The 22,677-nt window shown below is 48.0% G+C and overlaps 1 protein-coding gene across 3 annotated transcripts in view; it reads right to left on the bottom strand.

The window, feature by feature from the left end:
* Window positions 1–22,677, bottom strand: part of LOC134958186 (inter-alpha-trypsin inhibitor heavy chain H3-like) — a 449,083-nt gene that overhangs the window by 229,131 nt on the left and 197,275 nt on the right. For all 3 annotated transcript variants that reach the window (XM_063940615.1, XM_063940617.1, XM_063940616.1), the window contains exons 6-7: window positions 17,551–17,661; window positions 9,979–10,104 (exon numbers count right to left, since the gene is read on the bottom strand). In XM_063940615.1, the coding sequence (XP_063796685.1) occupies window positions 9,979–10,104; window positions 17,551–17,661 (237 nt within the window). The remainder of the gene's footprint in view (window positions 1–9,978; window positions 10,105–17,550; window positions 17,662–22,677) is intronic.

Below are 22,677 nucleotides of genomic sequence, written 5' to 3'. Positions count from 1 at the left end.
ACATACATACTACTACTACATCTCTTTATCAACCAGTCTATATTAGCAGCAGACACAGTACAGTACGGTAGTCCACGGCTGTAGCTACCTCTGTGTCGGCACTCGGCAGTCCATCCATAATTGTATACTAGTATCCATCCATCTCCATTGTTTACCTGAGGTGCCTTTTAGTTGTGCCTATTAAAATATGGAGAACAAAAATGTTGAGGTTCCAAAATTAGGGAAAGATCAAGATCCACTTCCACCTCGTGCTGAAGCTGCTGCCACTAGTCATGGCCGAGACGATGAAATGCCAGCAACGTCGTCTGCCAAGGCCGATGCCCAATGTCATAGTACAGAGCATGTCAAATCCAAAACACCAAATATCAGTAAAAAAAGGACTCCAAAACCTAAAATAAAATTGTCGGAGGAGAAGCGTAAACTTGCCAATATGCCATTTACCACACGGAGTGGCAAGGAACGGCTGAGGCCCTGGCCTATGTTCATGGCTAGTGGTTCAGCTTCACATGAGGATGGAGGCACTCAGCCTCTCGCTAGAAAAATGAAAAGACTCAAGCTGGCAAAAGCAGTAGCACCGCAAAGAACTGTGCGTTCTTCGAAATCCCAAATCCACAAGGAGAGTCCAATTGTGTCGGTTGCGATGCCTGACCTTCCCAACACTGGACGTGAAGAGCATGCGCCTTCCACCATTTGCACGCCCCCTGCAAGTGCTGGAAGGAGCACCCGCAGTCCAGTTCCTGATAGTCAGATTGAAGATGTCAGTGTTGAAGTACACCAGGATGAGGAGGATATGGGTGTTGCTGGCGCTGGGGAGGAAATTGACCAGGAGGATTCTGATGGTGAGGTGGTTTGTTTAAGTCAGGCACCCGGGGAGACACCTGTTGTCCGTGGGAGGAATAGGGCCGTTGACATGCCTGGTGAAAATACCAAAAAAATCAGCTCTTCGGTGTGGAAGTATTTCACCAGAAATGCGGACAACAGGTGTCAAGCCGTGTGTTCCCTTTGTCAAGCTGTAATAAGTAGGGGTAAGGACGTTAACCACCTCGGAACATCCTCCCTTATACGTCACCTGCAGCGCATTCATAATAAGTCAGTGACAAGTTCAAAAACTTGGGCCGACAGCGGAAGCAGTCCACTGACCAGTAAATCCCTTCCTCTTGTAACCAAGCTCACGCAAACCACCCCACCAACTCCCTCAGTGTCAATTTCCTCCTTCCCCAGGAATGCCAATAGTCCTGCAGGCCATGTCACTGGCAATTCTGACGAGTCCTCTCCTGCCTGGGATTCCTCCGATGCATCCTTGCGTGTAACGCCTACTGCTGCTGGCGCTGCTGTTGTTGCTGCTGGGAGTCGATGGTCATCCCAGAGGGGAAGTCGTAAGCCCACTTGTACTACTTCCAGTAAGCAATTGACTGTCCAACAGTTCTTTGCGAGGAAGATGAAATATCACAGCAGTCATCCTGTTGCAAAGCGGATAACTGAGTCCTTGACAACTATGTTGGTGTTAGACGTGCGTCCGGTATCCGCCGTTAGTTCACAGGGAACTAGACAATTTATTGAGGCAGTGTGCCCCCGTTACCAAATACCATCTAGGTTCCACTTCTGTAGGCAGGCGATACTGAGAATGTACACGGACGTCAGAAAAAGACTCACCAGTGTCCTAAAAAATGCAGTTGTACCCAATGTCCACTTAACCACGGACATGTGGACAAGTGGAGCAGGGCAGGGTCAGGACTATATGACTGTGACAGCCCACTGGGTAGATGTATGGACTCCCGCCGCAAGAACAGCAGCGGCGGCACCAGTAGCAGCATCTCGCAAACGCCAACTCTTTCCTAGGCAGGCTACGCTTTGTATCACCGCTTTCCAGAATACGCACACAGCTAAAAACCTCTTACGGCAACTGAGGAAGATCATCGCAGAATGGCTTACCCCAATTGGACTCTCCTGTGGATTTGTGGCATCGGACAACGCCAGCAATATTGTGTGTGCATTAAATATGGGCAAATTCCAGCACGTCCCATGTTTTGCACATACCTTGAATTTGGTGGTGCAGAATTTTTTAAAAAACGACAGGGGCGTGCAAGAGATGCTGTCGGTGGCCAGAAGAATTGCGGGACACTTTCGGCGTACAGGCACCACGTACAGAAGACTGGAGCACCACCAAAAACTACTGAACCTGCCCTGCCATCATCTGAAGCAAGAAGTGGTAACGAGGTGGAATTCAACCCTCTATATGCTTCAGAGGTTGGAGGAGCAGCAAAAGGCCATTCAAGCCTATACAATTGAGCACGATATAGGAGGTGGAATGCACCTGTCTCAAGTGCAGTGGAGAATGATTTCAACGTTGTGCAAGGTTCTGATGCCCTTTGAACTTGCCACACGTGAAGTCAGTTCAGACACTGCCAGCCTGAGTCAGGTCATTCCCCTCATCAGGCTTTTGCAGAAGAAGCTGGAGGCATTGAAGAAGGAGCTAAAAGGGAGCGATTCCGCTAGGCATGTGGGACTTGTGGATGCAGCCCTTAATTCGCTTAACAAGGATTCACGGGTGGTCAATCTGTTGAAATCAGAGCACTACATTTTGGCCACCGTGCTCGATCCTAGATTTAAAACCTACCTTGGATCTCTCTTTCCGGCAGACACAAGTCTGCTGGGGTGCAAAGACCTGCTGGTGACAAAATTGTCAAGTCAAGCGGAACGCGACCTGTCAACATCTCCTCCTTCACATTCTCCCGCAACTGGGGGTGCGAGGAAAAGGCTCAGAATTCCGAGCCCACCCGCTGGCGGTGATGCAGGGCAGTCTGGAGCGACTGCTGATGCTGACATCTGGTCCGGACTGAAGGACCTGACAACGATTACGGACATGTCGTCTACTGTCACTGCATATGATTCTCTCAACATTGAAAGAATGGTGGAGGATTATATGAGTGACCGCATCCAAGTAGGCACGTCAGACAGTCCGTACTTATACTGGCAGGAAAAAGAGGCAATTTGGAGGCCCTTGCACAAACTGGCTTTATTCTACCTAAGTTGCCCTCCCACAAGTGTGTACTCCGAAAGAGTGTTTAGTGCCGCCGCTCACCTTGTCAGCAATCGGCGTACGAGGTTACATCCAGAAAATGTGGAGAAGATGATGTTCATTAAAATGAATTATAATCAATTCCTCCGCGGAGACATTGACCAGCAGCAATTGCCTCCACAAAGTACACAGGGAGCTGAGATGGTGGATTCCAGTGGGGACGAATTGATAATCTGTGAGGAGGGGGATGTACACGGTGATATATCGGAGGATGATGATGAGGTGGACATCTTGCCTCTGTAGAGCCAGTTTGTGCAAGGAGAGATTAATTGCTTCTTTTTTGGTGGGGGTCCAAACCAACCCGTCATATCAGTCACAGTCGTGTGGCAGACCCTGTCACTGAAATGATGGGTTGGTTAAAGTGTGCATGTCCTGTTTATACAACATAAGGGTGGGTGGGAGGGCCCAAGGACAATTCCATCTTGCACCTCTTTTTTCTTTTATTTTTCTTTGCGTCATGTGCTGTTTGGGGAGGGTTTTTTGGAAGGGACATCCTGCGTGACACTGCAGTGCCACTCCTAGATGGGCCCGGTGTTTGTGTCGGCCACTAGGGTCGCTAATCTTACTCACACAGCTACCTCATTGCGCCTCTTTTTTTCTTTGCGTCATGTGCTGTTTGGGGAGGGTTTTTTGGAAGGGACATCCTGCGTGACACTGCAGTGCCACTCCTAGATGGGCCAGGTGTTTGTGTCGGGCACTTGGGTCGCTGAGCTTAGTCACACAGCTACCTCATTGCACCTCTTTTTTTCTTTGCGTCATGTGCTGTTTGGGGAGTGTTTTTTGGAAGGGCCATCCTGCGTGACACTGCAGTGCCACTCCTAGATGGGCCAGGTGTTTGTGTCGGCCACTAGGGTCGCTTAGCTTAGTCATCCAGCGACCTCGGTGCAAATTTTAGGACTAAAAATAATATTGTGAGGTGTGAGGTATTCAGAATAGACTGAAAATGAGTGGAAATTATGGTTTTTGAGGTTAATAATAATATGGGATCAAAATGACCCCCAAATTCTATGATTTAAGCTGTTTTTTAGGGTTTTTTGAAAAAAACACCCGAATCCAAAACACACCCGAATCCGACAAAAAAAATTCGGTGAGGTTTTGCCAAAACGCGGTCGAACCCAAAACACGGCCGCGGAACCGAACCCAAAACCAAAACACAAAACCCGAAAAATTTCAGGCGCTCATCTCTACCGTGGATAGACCAAATGGCAACGTCTGGAATTGGTAATGACAGTCCTGTACCACAAACCGGAGGTACTCCTGGTGAGGCGGATAAATGGGGACATGCAAGTACGCATCCTTGATGTCCAGAGATACCATAAAATCCCCCTCTTCCAGGCTGGCAATGACCGCTCTGAGCGATTCCATTTTGAACTTGAACCTTTTCATGTAAATGTTCAAGGATTTTAAATTTAGAATGGGTCTTACCGAACCGTCCGGTTTCGGTACCACAAATAGTGTGGAATAGTAACCCCTTCCCTGCTGAAGGAGGGGTACCATTATTATCACTTGCTGGAGGAACAGCTTTTGAATAGCCGTCAGGACTATCTCCCTTTCCGTGGGAGAAACTGGCAAGGCGGATTTTAGGTAACGGTGAGGGGGCGTCACTTCGAATTCCAGCTTGTATCCCTGAGATACAATTTGTATAACCAAAGGACCCACTTGTGAGCGAACCCACTGGTTGCAGTAATTTCGGAGACGCGCCCCCACCGCTCCTGGCTCCACCTGTGGAGCCCCAGCGTCATGCGGTGGACTTAGTGGAAGCAGGGGAGGACTTTTGTTCCTGAGGACTGGCTGCATGGTGCAGCTTTTTTCCTCTACCCCTGCCTCTGACAAGAAAAGATGCACCTCTGACTCTCTTGCTTCTTTGAGAACGAAAGGACTGCATTTGGTAATATGGTGCTTTCTTAGGCTGTGAGGAAACCTGCGGCAAGAAAGTCGACTTTCCAGCTGTCGCTGTGGATACTAGGTCCGAGAGACCGTCCCCAAACAATTCCTCACCCTTATAAGGCAAAACCTCCATGTGTTTTTTAGAGTCGGCATCCCCTGTCCATTGCCGAGTCCATAAGACCCTCCTGGCAGAAATGGACATTGCATTTATTCGAGAGCCCAGCAGGCAAATGTCCCTCTGGGCATCCCGCATATATAAGACGACGTCTTTAATATGGCTAAGTGTTAGCAATACGGTATCTCTGTCCAGGGTATCTAACCCCTCTGACAGAGTATCTGTCCATGCTGCAACAGCACTGCACATCCAAGCTGAAGCAATAGCCGGTCTCAGTAGAGTACCAGAGTGTGTATACACTGACTTCAGGATACCTTCCTGCTTCCTATCCGCAGGTTCCTTTAGGGTGGCTGTATCCTGAGATGGCAGGGCCACTCTTTTAGATAAGCACGTCAGAGCCTTGTCAACCCTAGGGGAGGATTCCCAGCGTAACCTATGCATTGGCGGGAAAGGGTACGCCATTAGTATTCTCTTGGGAATCACCACTTTCTTATCAGGGGAAGACCACGCTTCTTCACATAACTCATTTAATTCATGTGACGAGGGGAAAAGTCACTGGCTGCTTTTTCTCCCCAAACATATTTACCATCTTGTCAGGGACAGGGTCAGCCTCTGAAATGTGTAATACATTTTTCATTGCAATAATCATGTATCGGATGGCCTTAGTCATTTTGGGCTGTAATAGTGCCTCATCATCGTCGACGCAGGAGTCGGACTCCGTGTCGACATCTGTGTCAACCAACTGAGATAGTGGGCGTTTTTGAGACGCTGACGGCCTCTGAGGCGCCTGGGCAGACCCGGGTTGAGAGCCCGGCTGTCCCCCGGCAGCAACATCATCAAACCTTTTGTGTAATGAGTTTACATTGTCATTTAAGACCTTCCACATATCCATCCAATCAGGTGTCGGCACCGACGGGGGCGACACCACATTTATCTGCACTTGCTCCACTTCCACGTAACCCTCCTCATCAAACATGTCGACACAGCCGTACCGACACACAGCACACACACAGGGAATGCTCTGACTGAGGACAGGACCCCACAAGGTCTATGGGGAGACAGAGAAAGAGTATGCCAGCACACACCACAGCGCTATATAACACAGGGATACACCACCAGAAGTGAATTTTTCCCAATAGCTGCTGTATAAATACACCTTTTGCCTAAATTTATGTGCCCCCCCCCTCTCTTTTTACCCTTTTATTGCCAGGAGACTGCAGGGGAGAGCCTGGGGAGCGTCCTTCCAGCGGAGCTGTGAAGAGAAATGGCGCTGGTGTGCTGAGGAAGAAGGCCCCGCCCCCTCAGCGGCGGGCTTCTGTCCCGCTGTTTCTGACTAAAAAATGGCGGGGGTTTTACACATATACAGTCACAGACTGAATTATGTGTCTTTTTAATGCCAAAGGTATTCTTATTGCTGCCCAGGGCGCCCCCCCCCCAGCGCCCTGCACCCTACAGTGACCGGAGTGTGTGGTGTGCAGTGGGAGCAATGGCGCACAGCTGCGGTGCTGTGCGCTACCTTAATGAAGACAGGAGTCTTCAGCCGCCGATTTCATCACCAACTTCTGATCTTCTGGCTCTGCAAGGGGGACGGAGGCACGGCTCCGGGAACGGACGCCCGAGGACCTCTGCCTGTGTTCTAACCCTCTGGAGCTAATGGTGTCCAGTAGCCTAAAAAGCGCAACCTAGCTGTGAACAGGTACGTTTGCTTCTCTCCCCTCGGTCCCACGTAGCAGTGAGTCTGTTGCCAGCAGATCTCACTGAAAATAAAAAACCTAACAATTACTTTCTTTACTAGCAGGCTCTAGAGAGCCCACTAGGTGCATCCAGCTTTGGCCGGGCACAGATTCTAACTGAGGTCTGGAGGAGGGGCATAGAGGGAGGAGCCAGTGCACACCAGATAGTACCTAATCTTTCTTTTAGAGTGCCCAGTCTCCTGCGGAGCCCGTCTATTCCCCATGGTCCTTACGGAGTCCCTAGCATCCACTAGGACATCAGAGAAACACTTGTGGCGCCTTATAAATAAATTGTAATAAATATTATAATAATACTACCTACTCCGACTGAATATTATGAGTCACAATAACAAAGTAGCTGTAGTTGCGGGCTGCCGCCATAGCCGGATTCCAGTGCCGCCCACTGACAAAAACTCAGCCCGCCACAACTATCATTATAAGTATCTGCACAGTGCACACGCCCATGACTCTCAGATGACGCTCCCACAAGTCAGGGTGGTTACATGTCACCATCCAGTTCTCACCCCAAAATGCTCTATTTCACAGAAAGACAGGTTCAGCCGAGTTCTTCTGCCCAATTAAAAATAGGACAGAGATACTGTATGCTTCTGTGCATCTGCTCCATGCAAAAATGTGTTGTTTGTGTTCAGGAGCGGATTGAGATGGAAAACCAGCCCAAGAAATGTATTTAATGGGGGTGGCGTCTGTTTTGGGGATGGAGTCTGTTGAGGGGGTGGGATTCCTCGTCATAGGGTCTGATTGCGAATTGGGTGCAGTTGCTGCCTTCCTTGCATCTTTTGCAATAGTTCAGTCTGTAACTTTATGCTGATGTTGCTATAATGCCCTTCCCGTGCATCCAAATATGCAAGGACAGAGATGCTCACTTTCAGTGCCTACAGATCCTGAAATCATATGTTTTGTGCACCTTTGGACACCACAATCGGTCACACCATTGTAACTTTCACCAGCCCTAAACTAGGTTCAGTCTGAGTATGGCCTTCAATGTGGGCAATTCAATGTCTCTATACGTGACCACTTTCAGCAACATGCCCATACTACATTATATCTACGTCTGATTAGCCAACCCCCTGTAACCAACCACACATGAATTGCCAACACATTTCTAATACAGGCCCAGATTTATTAAGCCTTGTAGGGTGATACATTGCACGGTGATAATGTACCAACCAACCAGCGCCTAGCTGTCAATTTTCAAACGCAGCCTGTAACATGGCAGTTAGGAACTGAATGGTTGCAATTTATCACTCTCCAAGGCTTGATAAATCTGGGTCACACCTCTTGGTGCATGTGTATGAACATTGTTGCGGTTCATGCATGCTCGCTGCAACTCAGATGCAAACGCAGATGAAAAACATTGCAGAAGCAAAACAATAAATCACACTGCCAACCTCCACAGGAAAAAACACACATTGGCTCCCACAGAAAGCAATAAATAAAATTGGCCCTCAAAGGGAAAAAATAAATATGTTTAATATAGCTTTACTAGTGGTATACCATTTAACCATGGCGGCAGCACCAGTCCCCACATGTCAACAAACAAAATAGGCCCCACATGCACATCAGCCCCTGTTTGTGTCTGTGCTAAGAAAGTCGTCTGAATCAGGTCTTATATATATGCATATAAATATTTCATATACGTGTGTTTTCCTGCTAGCATTAGGGTGCAAAACTCTATATGAGCCACTAAGAGTGCTATTATTCTAAAGCAATAATGTACTATATATGCACAGAATAAATGGTGACTATTTGCTCTTTGCTTTATTTTTGTCACATTTTCCAATCACCTGAGTATGGTTCAAAATAGCAGTTTTACTTCAACATGAAAGTGAAAAATCTTGTAGGACATTAGATGCAGTATCATCCACTACCACTTTCAATGTCAGAGATTTCCTCTCTTATTATGAGAAAATGTATTTGTATTTTTAATTGTTCTGTTATGCACACCAGTGCCTGCAGGAATGTACTGGTGTTTGAACGGATAGGTATGCAAAACAAATGGACTCACAGACAGACTGGGGAATATGACATAACGTACACAGAAGGTGATAGGGTAACAAAATACACACAAAGTGAACAGAGAAGCCCAGAGGCTAAGGAACTGGGTATCTCCCTTGTATTAGAAATGCTCAGATGGGAAAAGCAAGATGTTGTGTTTTAATACATAGAGAACCCGAAATGCTGTTGCTAAGGGCAACAGCAAAACCCTAAAGGGTTACCAACGGGTGTGGCAGTAAACTCCTTGGTCAGAGATGGAATGATAGACACAAGGAGAGTCTCCACAATCCTAATTCTCACTTGCAGTGCACAGGTTCAGCTTACTGCCACTAAACTGACCCGACACCTAGCACAGTGAGACAGGATTATACAGGCAAGTCTTAGAATACAGCCGCAAACTTGCTAAGTTCACAGAGTAGTAACAGAACCCCAGCAAGCTAAACGACTGACTCCAGTCTTACTGCTAGGTCTGGATTGGCAGAGTGTAATACCAAATCCCCAGGCCTATTAGCAGTAAGCAACAAACAAATACAAAGCTACACAGTACTGGCTAACTTTCAGGAACTGACTAACCAACAAAGATTCAGCAGCATCTGCTTAACCTGGAAAGAGGCCTTATAAAGCAGGTGCTGTCCACGCCCCACTCAGACCTCACAGACTGTGAGCACAAAAACCAGCACCGGATCCCCTGCCGTGCACAGAGCCTATAACCACTGCACAGCAAAAGACCCGAACCGGAGTATCAGCTGCGCTCAGGTTACTCCGCTAGCACTTGTCTCCCGGTTGCCATGATGACGTGGCAGCACAGGGCAGGAGACCCTAACATGTTCTTCTTTATGAATTACATTTGTTGGCTTTATATTTACAAGAAGATTAAATGTTCTCAAGTTGGCCTGAGTTAAACTACTGAGAGAAACGGGGGAATTCAAATAAGTGACTGTGGATTCACGGTGCACTGACATTTTCCTCACAAGGCAGCGAGCACTTTTAGGCAAATCCGGCATTCGGCCAGTCAGGCGAAGGGGGCAGATCGGGCTGCCGTTGCTGATGTTGAAATGCTGTGGCAACAGCTGATTTACCCCTTCACATGTAATTGAAGTGCCCCCCAATGTATTTTAATGGAAACGCCTTCAAAGAACCATCCTTACCTGTATGTTTCCCGGAGATTCTCTGTTAACATTATACGTCACAATAAAATCACCATTCAGTAGTGTAGTTGAACAGTTAGCACAGGATCGTTGCTGATCTATTGTGGGTTTAAAAGAAACATGGCCCTAAAACAAAATAAATAACAAAATCATCTACTGTTGTGAACAATATCAGAACCATTATAAAACAATTATGGCTGCAGTCAAGAACTTGCTAAAAGGGGTTATGACATATGACATAAGTTCAGCTTACAGCTCTTTATGACTGTACCACTTACAATGGCATAAGTGGTGCTGTCCCTATTGTCGGCAATGGGGGCCCAGCAAAGGCCTTTTTTAGACTTCCATTCAGAGTCTAAGTGAGGAGAGGGCCCATGTGCAAACACCGTGCAGTCCCCCTCAAGGATCCGTGCAGCGCAGTAGATGCAGTGCCAGAGTCTACTGTGCAAGCGCAGTTCTCCAGGAACATGGCACCCATGCCACATTCTTGGCGAGTTCTCTGGACTACGGAGAGGTAAGTATAATAATGGGTGCAGGGTGTAATGTGCGGGCCCCTGTGCACCGCATCCTGCACTTATTACAAATATGCCAGTGAGTCCACACCAGGTTGAAACACAATGGACATGCACAGATGTATTTCTCACATAGCCCATCCTCATGTGCATTACACTGCCGACAACACAGTGGAGGACACAGACGAGGAGAGCAACATTGCTGGACCACGTTGGAGAGGTAAGTTATTTTAAATACCGGCGACATATTGTTAGAATCACTTTGTTACTAAACACAATATGCTGTTGGTAATAAGCATCGGTATTAAATAGAGCCCTTCGTATGCCATGTTAGGGAAAGGCTTGCCTTATGCTTTGTTACAGAACATTTTTTTACAAGGTTTGTAACCGATTTCATTTGTGGTTAAGCATCCTATGGCTCTCCAGTAGTTGTAGCTCTACAAGTCATAAGAATGTAGCATCAACTGCCAGGGCCAGGTTAACAATGGGGCGGATGGAGCTACAGCTCCAGGCTCCAGATAAAGATAGGCCCATCATCATGATAGCATGATGATTATTTTCTGCCCAGCTGGTCACATGGTTGTCATAAACAATCAGAATTAAAATTATATTTTTAATTTCCTCCTAAAGTGATGCTGTTTTTCTACTTTTACATATTTTGGGAGACGTTGGGGCTTATATAGTAGGGAATGTACACGCCTATATGTCTCTGGCCACACCCACACAACATTAGCCACACCTCCTAAATTTCTCACAATAGACCCTTGATAATTTTCAGCCCCAGGCCCATGTGGACCTTAATCCGGCCCTGTCAACAGCAAATGGATTGCTACCGTACATTGCCTAAGCCTGACCATGGATATCACAATAACAGTAAGGAGAGAATATGCACCATACAGAAGTAAGATCATTATAAATCAAAGAAGACATGCAGAATTAATGACTATGGGGCATATTTTTTAATTATCATAATTATAATTTCTTATTACCACTTATCGCGACAATAAGAAATGAAAGATCGCTAGGATGGAACATTAAACACATGCAATAGAAGCCTATCCCTGCTATGTGTACAAGTAAAGTGATTGCTAAAGAGATCACTTTAGTTTCTTGTACGGCTGCCAATCACGCTACTGTGCATGTATGGTCAGCAGATCACACATGCACACGGTTGCTGCTGATTCTCACAGTAAATTTTGAGGTAAGTATTCTATAGGCTTTGCATTTCGGAGCTCGGTAAATCTCATTTCTCTTACATCCTAGAGGATACTAGGAATCCAATTAGTACTATTGAATATAGACGGCTCCACTAGAAGCCTTGGGCACTTTAAGAATTTGATAGTGTGCGCTGGCTCCTCCCTCTATGCCCCTCCTGAGAGATAGTTTAGAAAATGTGCACGGAGGAGCCAGTCACGTCGCATGGAAGCTCCTGAAAGGTTTTCTGCATTTATTTTTTTGTTTGTTATCTTCAGGCAGTACTGGATAGCACCAGCCTGCCTGCTTCGTGGGATTTAGGAGTGGGGGGGGGGGGGGGTGGGGGGGGGGGGGCAGCCAAACCTCTTGAAGGGTTAATGGTCCTGTTACCCGCTGACAGGACACTGGCTCCTGAGGGAACTATTCGCACACCCCACCACTGCACGCGTACATTCCCTTAGCATGCTGCCACCCCTAACAGAGCCAGAAGAAAGAAGAGTGGTGAGTACTAAGCCGGCGGGTCGCCGGCCATTATGGCGGCATGAGGGTACAGAGACGCACGGCTTCTATGGGGGCGGCAGAGACTCGGGACTCAGTACACAGTGCGGACGCACCGCTTCTGAGGGAGCGAACTGAGTCTAAGTACCCAACGAGTGTACACAGTACCCAGACTGGCATTACAGACTTAAAAGGCCACTGACTCCATTTTAACCATTAAAAATTACCTTAGCCAGTATAAAAAAGCGGGAAGACCGCGCACCATTGTAGGGGTGGGGCTTCACTATGAGCGGATCCAGCAGCTCACTAGTGCCATTTTCCCTTTGCAGTGGACACAGATGCTGACTGATAGGCAGTTCCTCTGGAGAGACTCCAGATTACCTCAGCGTACCAAGGGGTCATAGCAGAGGGGGAGCGCTTACTAGTGTACTAAGTCCCCAATCTGGGTACTTCGTCTGCAACCCGGTTAAGCTTGGCATTCGCGTTAAGGGCGCTGTGTGCTGGCTCCAGAATATCTCTGTGTCTCTTTTGAAGGGCTCTTTGTGGGTTAATTGTGCTTTTAACCTGTTCCTGTCTGTGTGTGTGTGTGTGCGCGCGCGCTCGCGAGTGTGTGCGTGCGTATGTGTGTGTATCACTATAGTGTACTCAATCCAGTGCACTCGCCTAGGCTGGTGGGGCAGAACCAGCTTGGCTGGATTCCATTAGGGGAATGATCTCCAATATTTCCACTAAATTGTCCTGTAATGAGAAAGAGGCGCAATACTTAAGACAATTGATGACTGAGTTTACGAACAGAGACTCAGTACCAAGACCAGCGTCTCAGTCCCCTGCCATTTTTCCGCAAAAACGTCCTTTGGCCCATATCCTGCAGTCTGACTCTGATGGTGAGGGGTCAGACATTGAGGAGGGGGAGGTGGATGCACAGGTGGGGGAGGCTACTAATAGAGAGGTTCTGCATATCCCTGATAAGGTAACAGAGGAGACTGAGGAATCTTATTTTAATGTAAAAAAGAAATCCTCAGCAACTTTTTCTGTGTCAAAGGAACTAAATACCCTGTTTGAAGAAACGTAGGTTAATCCTGATAGGAAATTTCAAATCCCTAAAAGGTTGATATCATCTTTTCCGTTTCCTCCTGAGGATAGAAAAAATACAGGAAAATCCATCGATAGTGGATGCATCAGTATCCAGGCTGTCACAGAAAATTGTATTGCCTGTCCCTGGTGCAGCCTCCCTAAAAGACACGGCTGATCGTAGAATTGAGAATACACTCAAATCATTATACACAGCTGCTGGGGTGGCACAGAGACCCACTATAGCATGTGGGTGGATTACTAAGGCCATCGCAAACTGGTCAGGTAACCTAATTGAGGGGTTAGGTACCTTGCCTAAGGTGGAGATTATTTTACTCCTGCAACATATACAGGACTCTGCAAATTTTATGGTGGAAGCCATAAAAGAAATAGGCTTGCTTAATGTATGCACCACTGCTATGGCAGTGTCAGCACGCAGAGGCTTATGGCTACGCCAGTGGACTGCCGACGCAGACTCCAGGAAAGGCGTGGAAGGCCTACCCTTCTATGTATCTTCCTTCTGAAGCTCCCCAAACCGGGAAGGCTTACACAGGACCTAATCTACAGACCTTTTGGACTGCCAAGTTCAAGGGCAAAACCGGAGGTTCTTCTACAGCCACCAGACACGCTAGAGGTAAACCACGAAAACCAGCAATGGCAGATTTACAGGAACAGAGCTCAAGTTCTGCTTCCTCAAAGCCTTCAGCATGACGGTGGACCGTGATACCTGGAAGACCGGTAGGTGGGAGCTCGACTAAGATTTTTCAGTCACATCTTGACAACATCATGCCAGGATCCCTGGATCATAGATCTTATTTCCCAGGGCTACAGATTGGAATTTCAGGAGCTCCCACCTCACAGATTATTCAAATCAGGCTTACCAGTTTCACAGGAAGCAAGTATAACCTTACAAGACGTCATTCAAAAACTGGTACATACTCAGGTCATTGTTCCAGTTCCACCTCATCTACAAAACAAGGGATAGTATTTCAACCTGTTTGTAGTACCGAAACCGGACGGTTCGGTAAGACCGATTCTGAACCTCAAGTCGTTGAACCCATACTTAAGAGTGTTCAAATTCAAGACTGAGTCTCTGAGAGCAGTGTTCTCAGGTCTGGAGGAGGGGGAATTCCTAGTGTCTCTGGATATCAAGGATGCGTACCTTCACATTCCGATATGGCCTTCTCATCAGGCTTATCTACGGTTTGCACTGCAGGACTGTCACTACCAGTTCCAGGCCCTGCCATTTGGTCTCTCCACAGCACTGACAGTGTTCACCAAGGTAATGGCAGAGATGATGTTTCTACTCCATAAACAGGGAGTAAACATAATTCCTGGACGATCTTCTTATAAAGGCACCGTCCAGGGAGAGGTTGATGGGAATGATACTGGACATGGAATCTCAGCGAATGTTCCTTCCTGTGGATAAGGCTATGGAAATCCAGCCGATGGTTCGGGCTGTCCTGAAGCCAACCCAGATCTCGGTGCATCTGTGCATTCGCCTTCTGGGGAAACTGGTGGCCTCTTACCACCTTTCATACTGGCTTCAGTATGAAAGGTTTCATGCAAGGCCCTTCCAGCTAGATCTATTGGACAAATGGTCTGGATCACATCTTCACATGCACCAGAGGATCCATCTGTCACCAAGAGCCAGGATCTCCCTTCTGTGGTGGCTACAGACTTCTCACCTCGTCGAGGGTCAGAGGTTCGGGATTCAGAATTGGATTCTGCTAACCACGGACACAAGCCTCAGAGGTTGGGGAGCAGTCACCCAGGGGGTACAGTTTCAAGGAAAATGGTCAAGTCAGGAAGTCGTCCTTCCAATAAACATCCTGGAACTCAGGGCTATCTACTACAACGCCCTTCTGCAGGCCTCATCTCTACCTCGGAATAAGACCATTCGAAACCAGTCGGACAATGTAACGGCGGTAACGTGCATAAACCGACAGGGCGGAACGAAAAGCAGAGCAGCAATGGCAGAGGTGTCAAAAATTCTTCTCTGGGCGGAAAAACATGCCGTGGCATTGTCAGCAGTCTTCATTCCGGGAGTAGACAACTGGGAAGCAGACATCCTCAGCGACACGACCTGCACCTGGGGGAATGGAGCCTTTACCAGGACGTGTTCAGGTGCTTAACACGTCGGTGGGGAATTCCACAAATCGACAAGATGGCCTCTCGTCTCAACAAGAAGCTCAAGCGGTATTGTTCCAGATCGAGAGACCCACAAGCAGTGGCGGTAGACGCACTGACAACTCCATGGGTCTACCAGATAGCGTACGTGTTTCCTCCACTTCCTCTGATCCCAAAAATTCTAAAAAGAATAAGAAGGGAAAAGGCTCAAGCAATACTCATTGCTCCGGACTGGCCATGAACGGACTGGTACGTGGACCTTCTGGAGATACTCCTCGAAGATCCGAGGCCTATGCCTCTTTGCAATAGGGCCTGTTCGTCTATCAAGACATATTGCGGCTATGTTTAACGGCATGGAGGTTGAACGGCTGATCCTAGCCAGGTGAGTGATTCCTGACAAGGTCATCCCGACTATGATCCAAGCCAGGAAGTGGTAACGTCTAAACATTGCCACCGTATATGGAAGAGGTATGTTTCTTGGTATGAGACCAGAAAATATTCTGCAGTGGAAATTCATCTGGGACGTCTCCTGCTTTTTCTGCAGTCGGTAGTGGATGTGGGCCTACTCCTAGGTTCCATTAAAGTCCAGATTTCTGCTTTGTCTATTTTCTTTCAGAAACAATTGGCTTATCTCCCTGAGGGCCAGACGTTCTTGAAAGGTGTTCTACACCACATCCAAACTCCCTTTGTGCCTCCCACGGCACCTTGGGATCTCAATTTGGTGCTGCAGTTCATTCATTCAGACTGGTTTGAACCGTTACAGGAAGTTGACGTAAAGTACCTTACGTGGAAGACCGTCACACTATTGGCCTTGGCCTCAGCGGGACGTGTGTCGGAACTAGTGGCGTTGTCTCACAAAAGTCCCTATTTAATTTTCCATGAAGACAGAGCTGAACTCAGAACTTGTTTGCAATTTCTTCCTAGGGTGGTGTCCGCTTTTCACATCAACCAACCTATTGTGGTTCTGGCTGTGACGGACACTTCTGCTACTTCAAAGTCTTTGGATGTTGTGAGGGCTTTGAACGTGTATGTAAAGAGAACAGCTCATCACATAAAATCCGTCTTGCTGTTCGTTCTCTATGATCCCAATAAAATTCGGTGTCCTGCTTCTAAGCAGTCTATTGCACGCTGGATCAAGCTCATGATCCAGCATGCTTATTCTACGGCAGGATTGCCGGTTTCAAAATATGTACAGGCCCACTCTACTAGGTCGGTGAGTTCATCTTGGGCGGCTGCCCGGGGGGTCTTAGCTTTACAGCTCTGCCGAGCAGCTACTTGGTCAGGTTCGAACACGTTTGCTAAGTTCTACAACTTCGATACTTTGGGCTCTGAGGACCTTCAGTTTGGTCAATCAGTTCTGCAGGAACCTCAGCACTCTCCCACCCACTTTGGGAGCTGTGGTACTCCTCCATGGTTCTAAATGGATTCCCAGTATCCTCTAGGATGTAAGAGAAAATAGGATTTTAACTACCTACTGGTAAATCCTTTTCTCGTTCTCCGTAGTGGATACTGGGCGCCCGCCCGTTGCTTCGTTGTTCCTGCACTGTTACTTGGTTAAGTATTCTGGTTTGTTCAGCCGTTACTGTTCATGTTTCAAGTTTGGTTAGCATTGCTTTCCTATTGTTCTGTGCGTGCTGGTTCGTAATCTCACCACTCTTATTATCTATACTTCTCTCAAAGTATGTCCGTCTCCTCGTGCACAGTTTCCTAGACTGAGTCTAGTAGAAAGGGGCATAGAGGGAGGAGCCAGCGCAGACTATCAAATTCCTAAAGTGCCCAAGGCTCCTAGTGGACCCGTCTATACCCCATGGTACTAAATGGATTCCCAGTATTCTCTACGAACTACGAGAACAGCATTTACCGGTAGGTAATTCAAATCCTATTAAATAACAGACCCCCTATAAATTTATGGGGACTGCTATTGCGATCAAAAATTGGGGATTGCAGAAGATATCAGAGAGACATTCTGTGGCCACTTTAAATTTGGGTATATCACTCAAAAACAGAGGTTTTTAATGGATAGCCTGCAATTTTCCTTTGGTAAATATGCCCCTAGGACTAGACGTATCAAAAATTACTGTACACACACACAACAAAAGTGACATTGAACAACGTTCCTAACAGGTTAAGAAACTATTTGCTCTGCTTCCTGTAAATAAGCTTTTACCTTTTCTCCAGAGAAAGATTTTTTGATAGCTGGCAGCAAGTCATTTGTAATGAAAGTCGCCTGAGCATCTAGAAAGCTGATGCCTTGTGACTCATGTAGATCTACTTCAATCTGAAATGTGAGATACAGAAAATGAAAATGTTACTTAAAACATGGTTGGTCTCCTTTTTCTTCAATGACACCAGTTAAAATATACTCTCAATCTGTATAGGTCTGCAGGTAACATATGTACTCAGGGTCGGTGCTAGGGTGTTCGGCGCCCTCCTGCAAACTATACATTTTCGCCCTCCCTCCCATACTTTACAAAGGGACAGTGCACACAACAAAAAAGGGGTGTGATCGCAAAAAGAAGGGTTGTGGCCACTCAATAGTACCCATATTTAAAATTACACCACACAGTAGTATAATCTTATTCACACTACATAGTAGTGTTCCTTTCAACACACAGTAGTAGTGCCCCTTACTCACATTACACTACAAAGTAGTACTCTTTATACACAATGCGGCTTACACATAATCCCCACATTAGTGTCCCTTATACTCACAATAACCCACAGTAGTAGTGCCCTTAACCACTTGCCTGGCATGGTCGCATCAGATACGACCATGCCTGCAAGTGCTCTATCTGACCTGGTCGCACAGAATGCGACCAGTCAGATAGAGAGTGTTAGCAGCGGCAGGGAAGATAAACTTCCCTCCGCTGCTGCTGTCAGAGGGACCGGAAGGTCCCTCTGCCTCCCTGCACTCTCCCCAGTAAGTACTGTGCTGCTGATCGGTCAGCACGGCAGGATCCCCCCCTCCCAGCAGCCGCTGGGGAGTGTAAATAAACCCTCCCAAGCCACCCCCAGATCCCCCCTGTATACCTACAGGCTGGCCCGGCTTTCAAAATGAAAGCCGCGATGGTCGCGGTGTTCCGATGGACGCAATGTTCCGATGGTCGTGATGTTCTCGATGTTTCAATGTTTGGAAAAAAATGTTCTTTTTAAAAAATTTCCTTCATGTTCTTCACCTAATTCACTCATAAAAAACCTGACAGTTTAGGAGCGGTTTTCGGCGAAATAATTGACAGTTAAGTCGTTAAACGTAATGGCCATAGGAAGGGTGTGTGCGTGTTTGTGATGATGTGGGGGCCCAGGAACATGTGCACACAGGAGCATGCCAAGACAAAGGCCTGAACCGCCTTCCCCCATCGATGGTGATCTGCATTCAGCGCCTCTGAGGTATGGACTCTCTGGTGGTGGCTGCTGCTGATCTTCAGCCGGGCCTGACTGCTGCTGGTTGGGGGTAGGCGCTGAGCAGGAGCTGCTCAGCAAATACATGAAGGAAGCAGCAGGGAAGCAGGCCGAGCTCAGCACTCAGCGGCAGGGCCAGATTAAGCCTTCAGGGGGGCCCAGGTCACTTAACACAGGGAGTCCTTTCCATCTTGTAAACGCAGCCCCACTAGCTGTTCCCAGTGTGTGTGACTCATTTCCCTCCACCTCCATCAGGCAGCAGTGCAGGTCGTGTCTGCACTCCTTTAGTGGGGACGAAACTGAAGCCTCCTTTTGGGCAGCGTGCAAGCCTGGCAGCAGAAATCTGGAGGCAGGGTACATGATTTGTGTGTGTTGTGTGTATACTCGTATATACATACATAGGATTTTTTTTTTTTTATTGTCCCATATTGCACATGGATACAGAATGGGCTGTTTCACAAAGCCTTGTTAAATCATTATAATATAGTATTAATTCTGAAATTGAACCCAGGGCTGACTGTACTCCCAATGAAAGAATGTCCCATGATAAAAGAGACATTTAAAATGAGACCTCAGATCTGTGGGGCGGCCCACTACATCTACTTACCCTCCTCCACATAGTACTGCTGTGCCGCGCTCCCTTCCATCTCTGGCAGCGGCTCGGTGCGAGCGCACTTTCATTGCAAAGAAACATGATTGGTGGATAGCCATGACTGTGATTGGTGGATGACAGGCGCCGTCCACCAATCAACACTGCTAGCACCCGGCAGAGCAGCTGTGGCGTGAATGTGGACAATGACTGATGCCTGCCTCCTGGCCACGGCCCCAAATGCTTTAAAGAATACTGGCCCGGGTGTCTGCGGTGTCTCCTTCTCTCAAGGCGCCGCTTCAAGCAAGGAGGCGGTAGAGCCTCTCTTCATGCTGCCGGCACCGCTGCTCGCTATACAGTGTGATAGGCAGGTGCAGCGGCAGCTGGCAGCAACAGCAGGGTTGTTGTAGAGCGTGGAGAGTGCCTCTCCAGGTCGGCGCCTCCCTGCTTTGCAGACCCTCCTGAGCGGGTAGCGCCGACACTGTATATACTTTAAATACAGTAGGCCTGTAGTCATCCCCGCGTTCAGCAATGACAGGTCATACTCCTGAGGCTCAGTCAAGATCATCGAGAGCAGGGACAAGACTGAGTACTGGGGAGCAGAGGCGTTACTAGCACGGGGCGAGCAGGGTACGTGCCCTGGGCGCTGTGGCAAGACCTGCAGAGGGGGGCGCCACCGGCACCTGCACGGCCCGCTCACCTCATGTGCCCACCGCCGCAGCTCCGCCTTCCGCAGTCGTGCCGCCACCGCCAAGCAGTCCTTCCTCAGCTCTTCCTGCTGTCAGTTCCTGAGCCTCCTGCTTTGTCTCCAGGTCCTTCAGTTGCTGCTGGTAAGCCCTCACCTCCTTTCATATCACCTCGCGGTGCACCTGCATCCCTCTGCCATTCCCCATCTTCTTGCCCTCCTGTTCCAATTTTACCTCATCCAGGGTCATCAAGCTGGTTAGCTAGGTAATTAAAATCCTATTTTCTCTTACGTCCTAGAGGATGCTGGGGTCCACATTAGTACCATAGGGATGTACCAAAGCTCCCAGAACGGGAGGGAGAGCGCGGAGGCTCCTGCAGAACTGAATGACCAAACTTCAGGTACTCAGAGGCCAAAGTATCAAAGTTGTGGAACTTAGCAAACGTGTTCGACCCAAACCAAGTAGCCGCTTGGCAAAGTTGTAAAGCCGAGACCCCCTGGGCAGCCGCCCAGGAAGAACCCACCTTACGAGTAGAGCGGGCCTTAACAGATTTTGGGCATGGCAATCCTCCCGTAGAATATGCATGCTGGATAGGGAACCTAATCCAGCGAGGGATCGTCTGCTAAGAAGCAGGACACCCAAGTTTCTTGGGATCATACAGGACAGAGAGTCTGATTTTCTGTGACGAGCAGTCCTCCTCACATAAATTCTAAGCGCCCTTACAACATCCAAGGACTTAGATGGAATTGAGGAGTCAGTAGCAACTGGCACCACAGTAGGTTGGTTGATATGAAAAGCCGACACAACCTTTGGAAGGAACTGCTGACGTGTCCGGAGTTCAGCTCTATCTTCATGGAAGACCAAGTAGGGGCTTTTACAAGACAAAGCCCCCAACTCCGACACACGACTAGCAGAAGCTAAGGCCAACAGAGTGACAGCCTTTCACGTGACAAAGTTGTCCTCAACCTCCTGGAAAGGTTCAAACCAATCTGATTGGAGGAACTGCAACACCACAATAAGATCCCAGGGCGCCGTAGGCGGCACAAAGGGATGCTGGATGTGCAGAACCCCTTTCAAAAAAGTCTGAACCTCAGGGAGAGAAGCTACCTGTTTCTGAAAGAAAATGGATAAGGACGAAATCTGGACCTTTACAGATCCCAACCTCAGGCCCATATCCACACCTGCTTTCAGGAAGAGGAGAAACGGTCCCAGTTGAAACTCCACAGTAGGAAACTTCTTGGATTCACACCAAGATACATACTTCTTCCAAATGCAATGGTAATGTTTAGATGTTACTCCTTTCCTAGCCTGTATCATGGTAAGAATAAACTTGTTCGGAATGCCCTTCCGAGCAAATATCTGGCGTTGAACGTCCATGCCGTCAAACGTAGCCACGGTAAGTCTTGATAAGCGAATGGCCCCTGTTGTAGCAGGTCCTCCCGAAGAGGAAGAGGCCTCAGATCTTCCAGCAGTAGACCCAGAAGATCTGCGTACCAAGCCCTTCTTGACCAGTCCGGAGCAATGAGGATTGCCTTAACTCTTTTTCTCCTTATGAGCTTTAGAATACTTGAGAATACTTGGAATGAGTGGAAGTGGAGGAAATACGTACACCAGCTGGAACACCCACGGAGTCACCAGGACGTCCACCGCCATTGCTTGCGGGTCTCTTGACCTGGAACAATACATCCAAAGCTTCTTGTTGAGGCGGGAGGCCATCGGTGGTCATTCCGAGTTGTTCGCTCGGTAAATTTCATCGCATCGCAGCGATTTTCCGCTTAGTGCGCATGCGCAATGTTCGTACTGCGACTGCGCCAAGTAAATTTGCTATGAAGTTAGGAATTTTAGTCACGGCTTTTTCTTCGTTCAGGCGATCGTAGTGTGAGTGACAGGAAGTGGGTGTTTCTGGGCGGAAACAGGCCGTTTTATGGGCGTGTGGGAAAAAACGCTACCGTTTCTGGGAAAAACGCGGGAGTGGCTGGAGAAACGGAGGAGTGTCTGGGCGAACGCTGGGTGTGTTTGTGACGTCAAACCAGGAACGACAAGCACTGAACTGATCGCAGATGCCGAGTAAGTCTGGAGCTACTCTGAAACTGCTAAGAAGTGTGTAATCGCAATATTGCGAATCTTTCGTTCGCAATTTTAAGAAGCTAAGATTCACTCCCAGTAGGCGGCGGCTTAGCGTGTGCAAAGCTGCTAAAAGCAGCTTGCGAGCGAACAACTCGGAATGACCACCATCATGTCTATTTGAAGAACCCCCCAAAGATTTGTCACCTCTGTGAACACCTCTGGATGGAGGCCCCACTCTCCTGGATGGAGATCATGTCTGCTGAGGAAGTCCGCTTCCCAGTTGTCCACTCCCGGAATAAAAATTGCTGACAACACCAACGCATGTTTTTCCGCCCAGAGGATGATTCTTGTTACCTCTGACATTGCAGCTCTGCTCTTTGTTCCGCCCTGTCAGTTTATGTAGGCCACCGTCGTTACATTGTCCGACTGTACTTGAATGGCTTGATCTCGCAGAAGTGCCGCTTGGAGAAGACCGTTGTACACGGCTCTTAGTTCCAGAATGTTTATGGGAAGACTGGATTTCAGATTTGACCACCTTCCTTGGAAGGTTTCC

Source organism: Pseudophryne corroboree, chromosome 9, assembly GCF_028390025.1.
Source record: "Pseudophryne corroboree isolate aPseCor3 chromosome 9, aPseCor3.hap2, whole genome shotgun sequence".
Classification (NCBI taxonomy): Eukaryota; Metazoa; Chordata; class Amphibia; order Anura; family Myobatrachidae; genus Pseudophryne; species Pseudophryne corroboree.
Note: the sequence above shows the minus strand (reverse complement) of the source record. Positions and strands in the feature narration are given on the sequence as shown.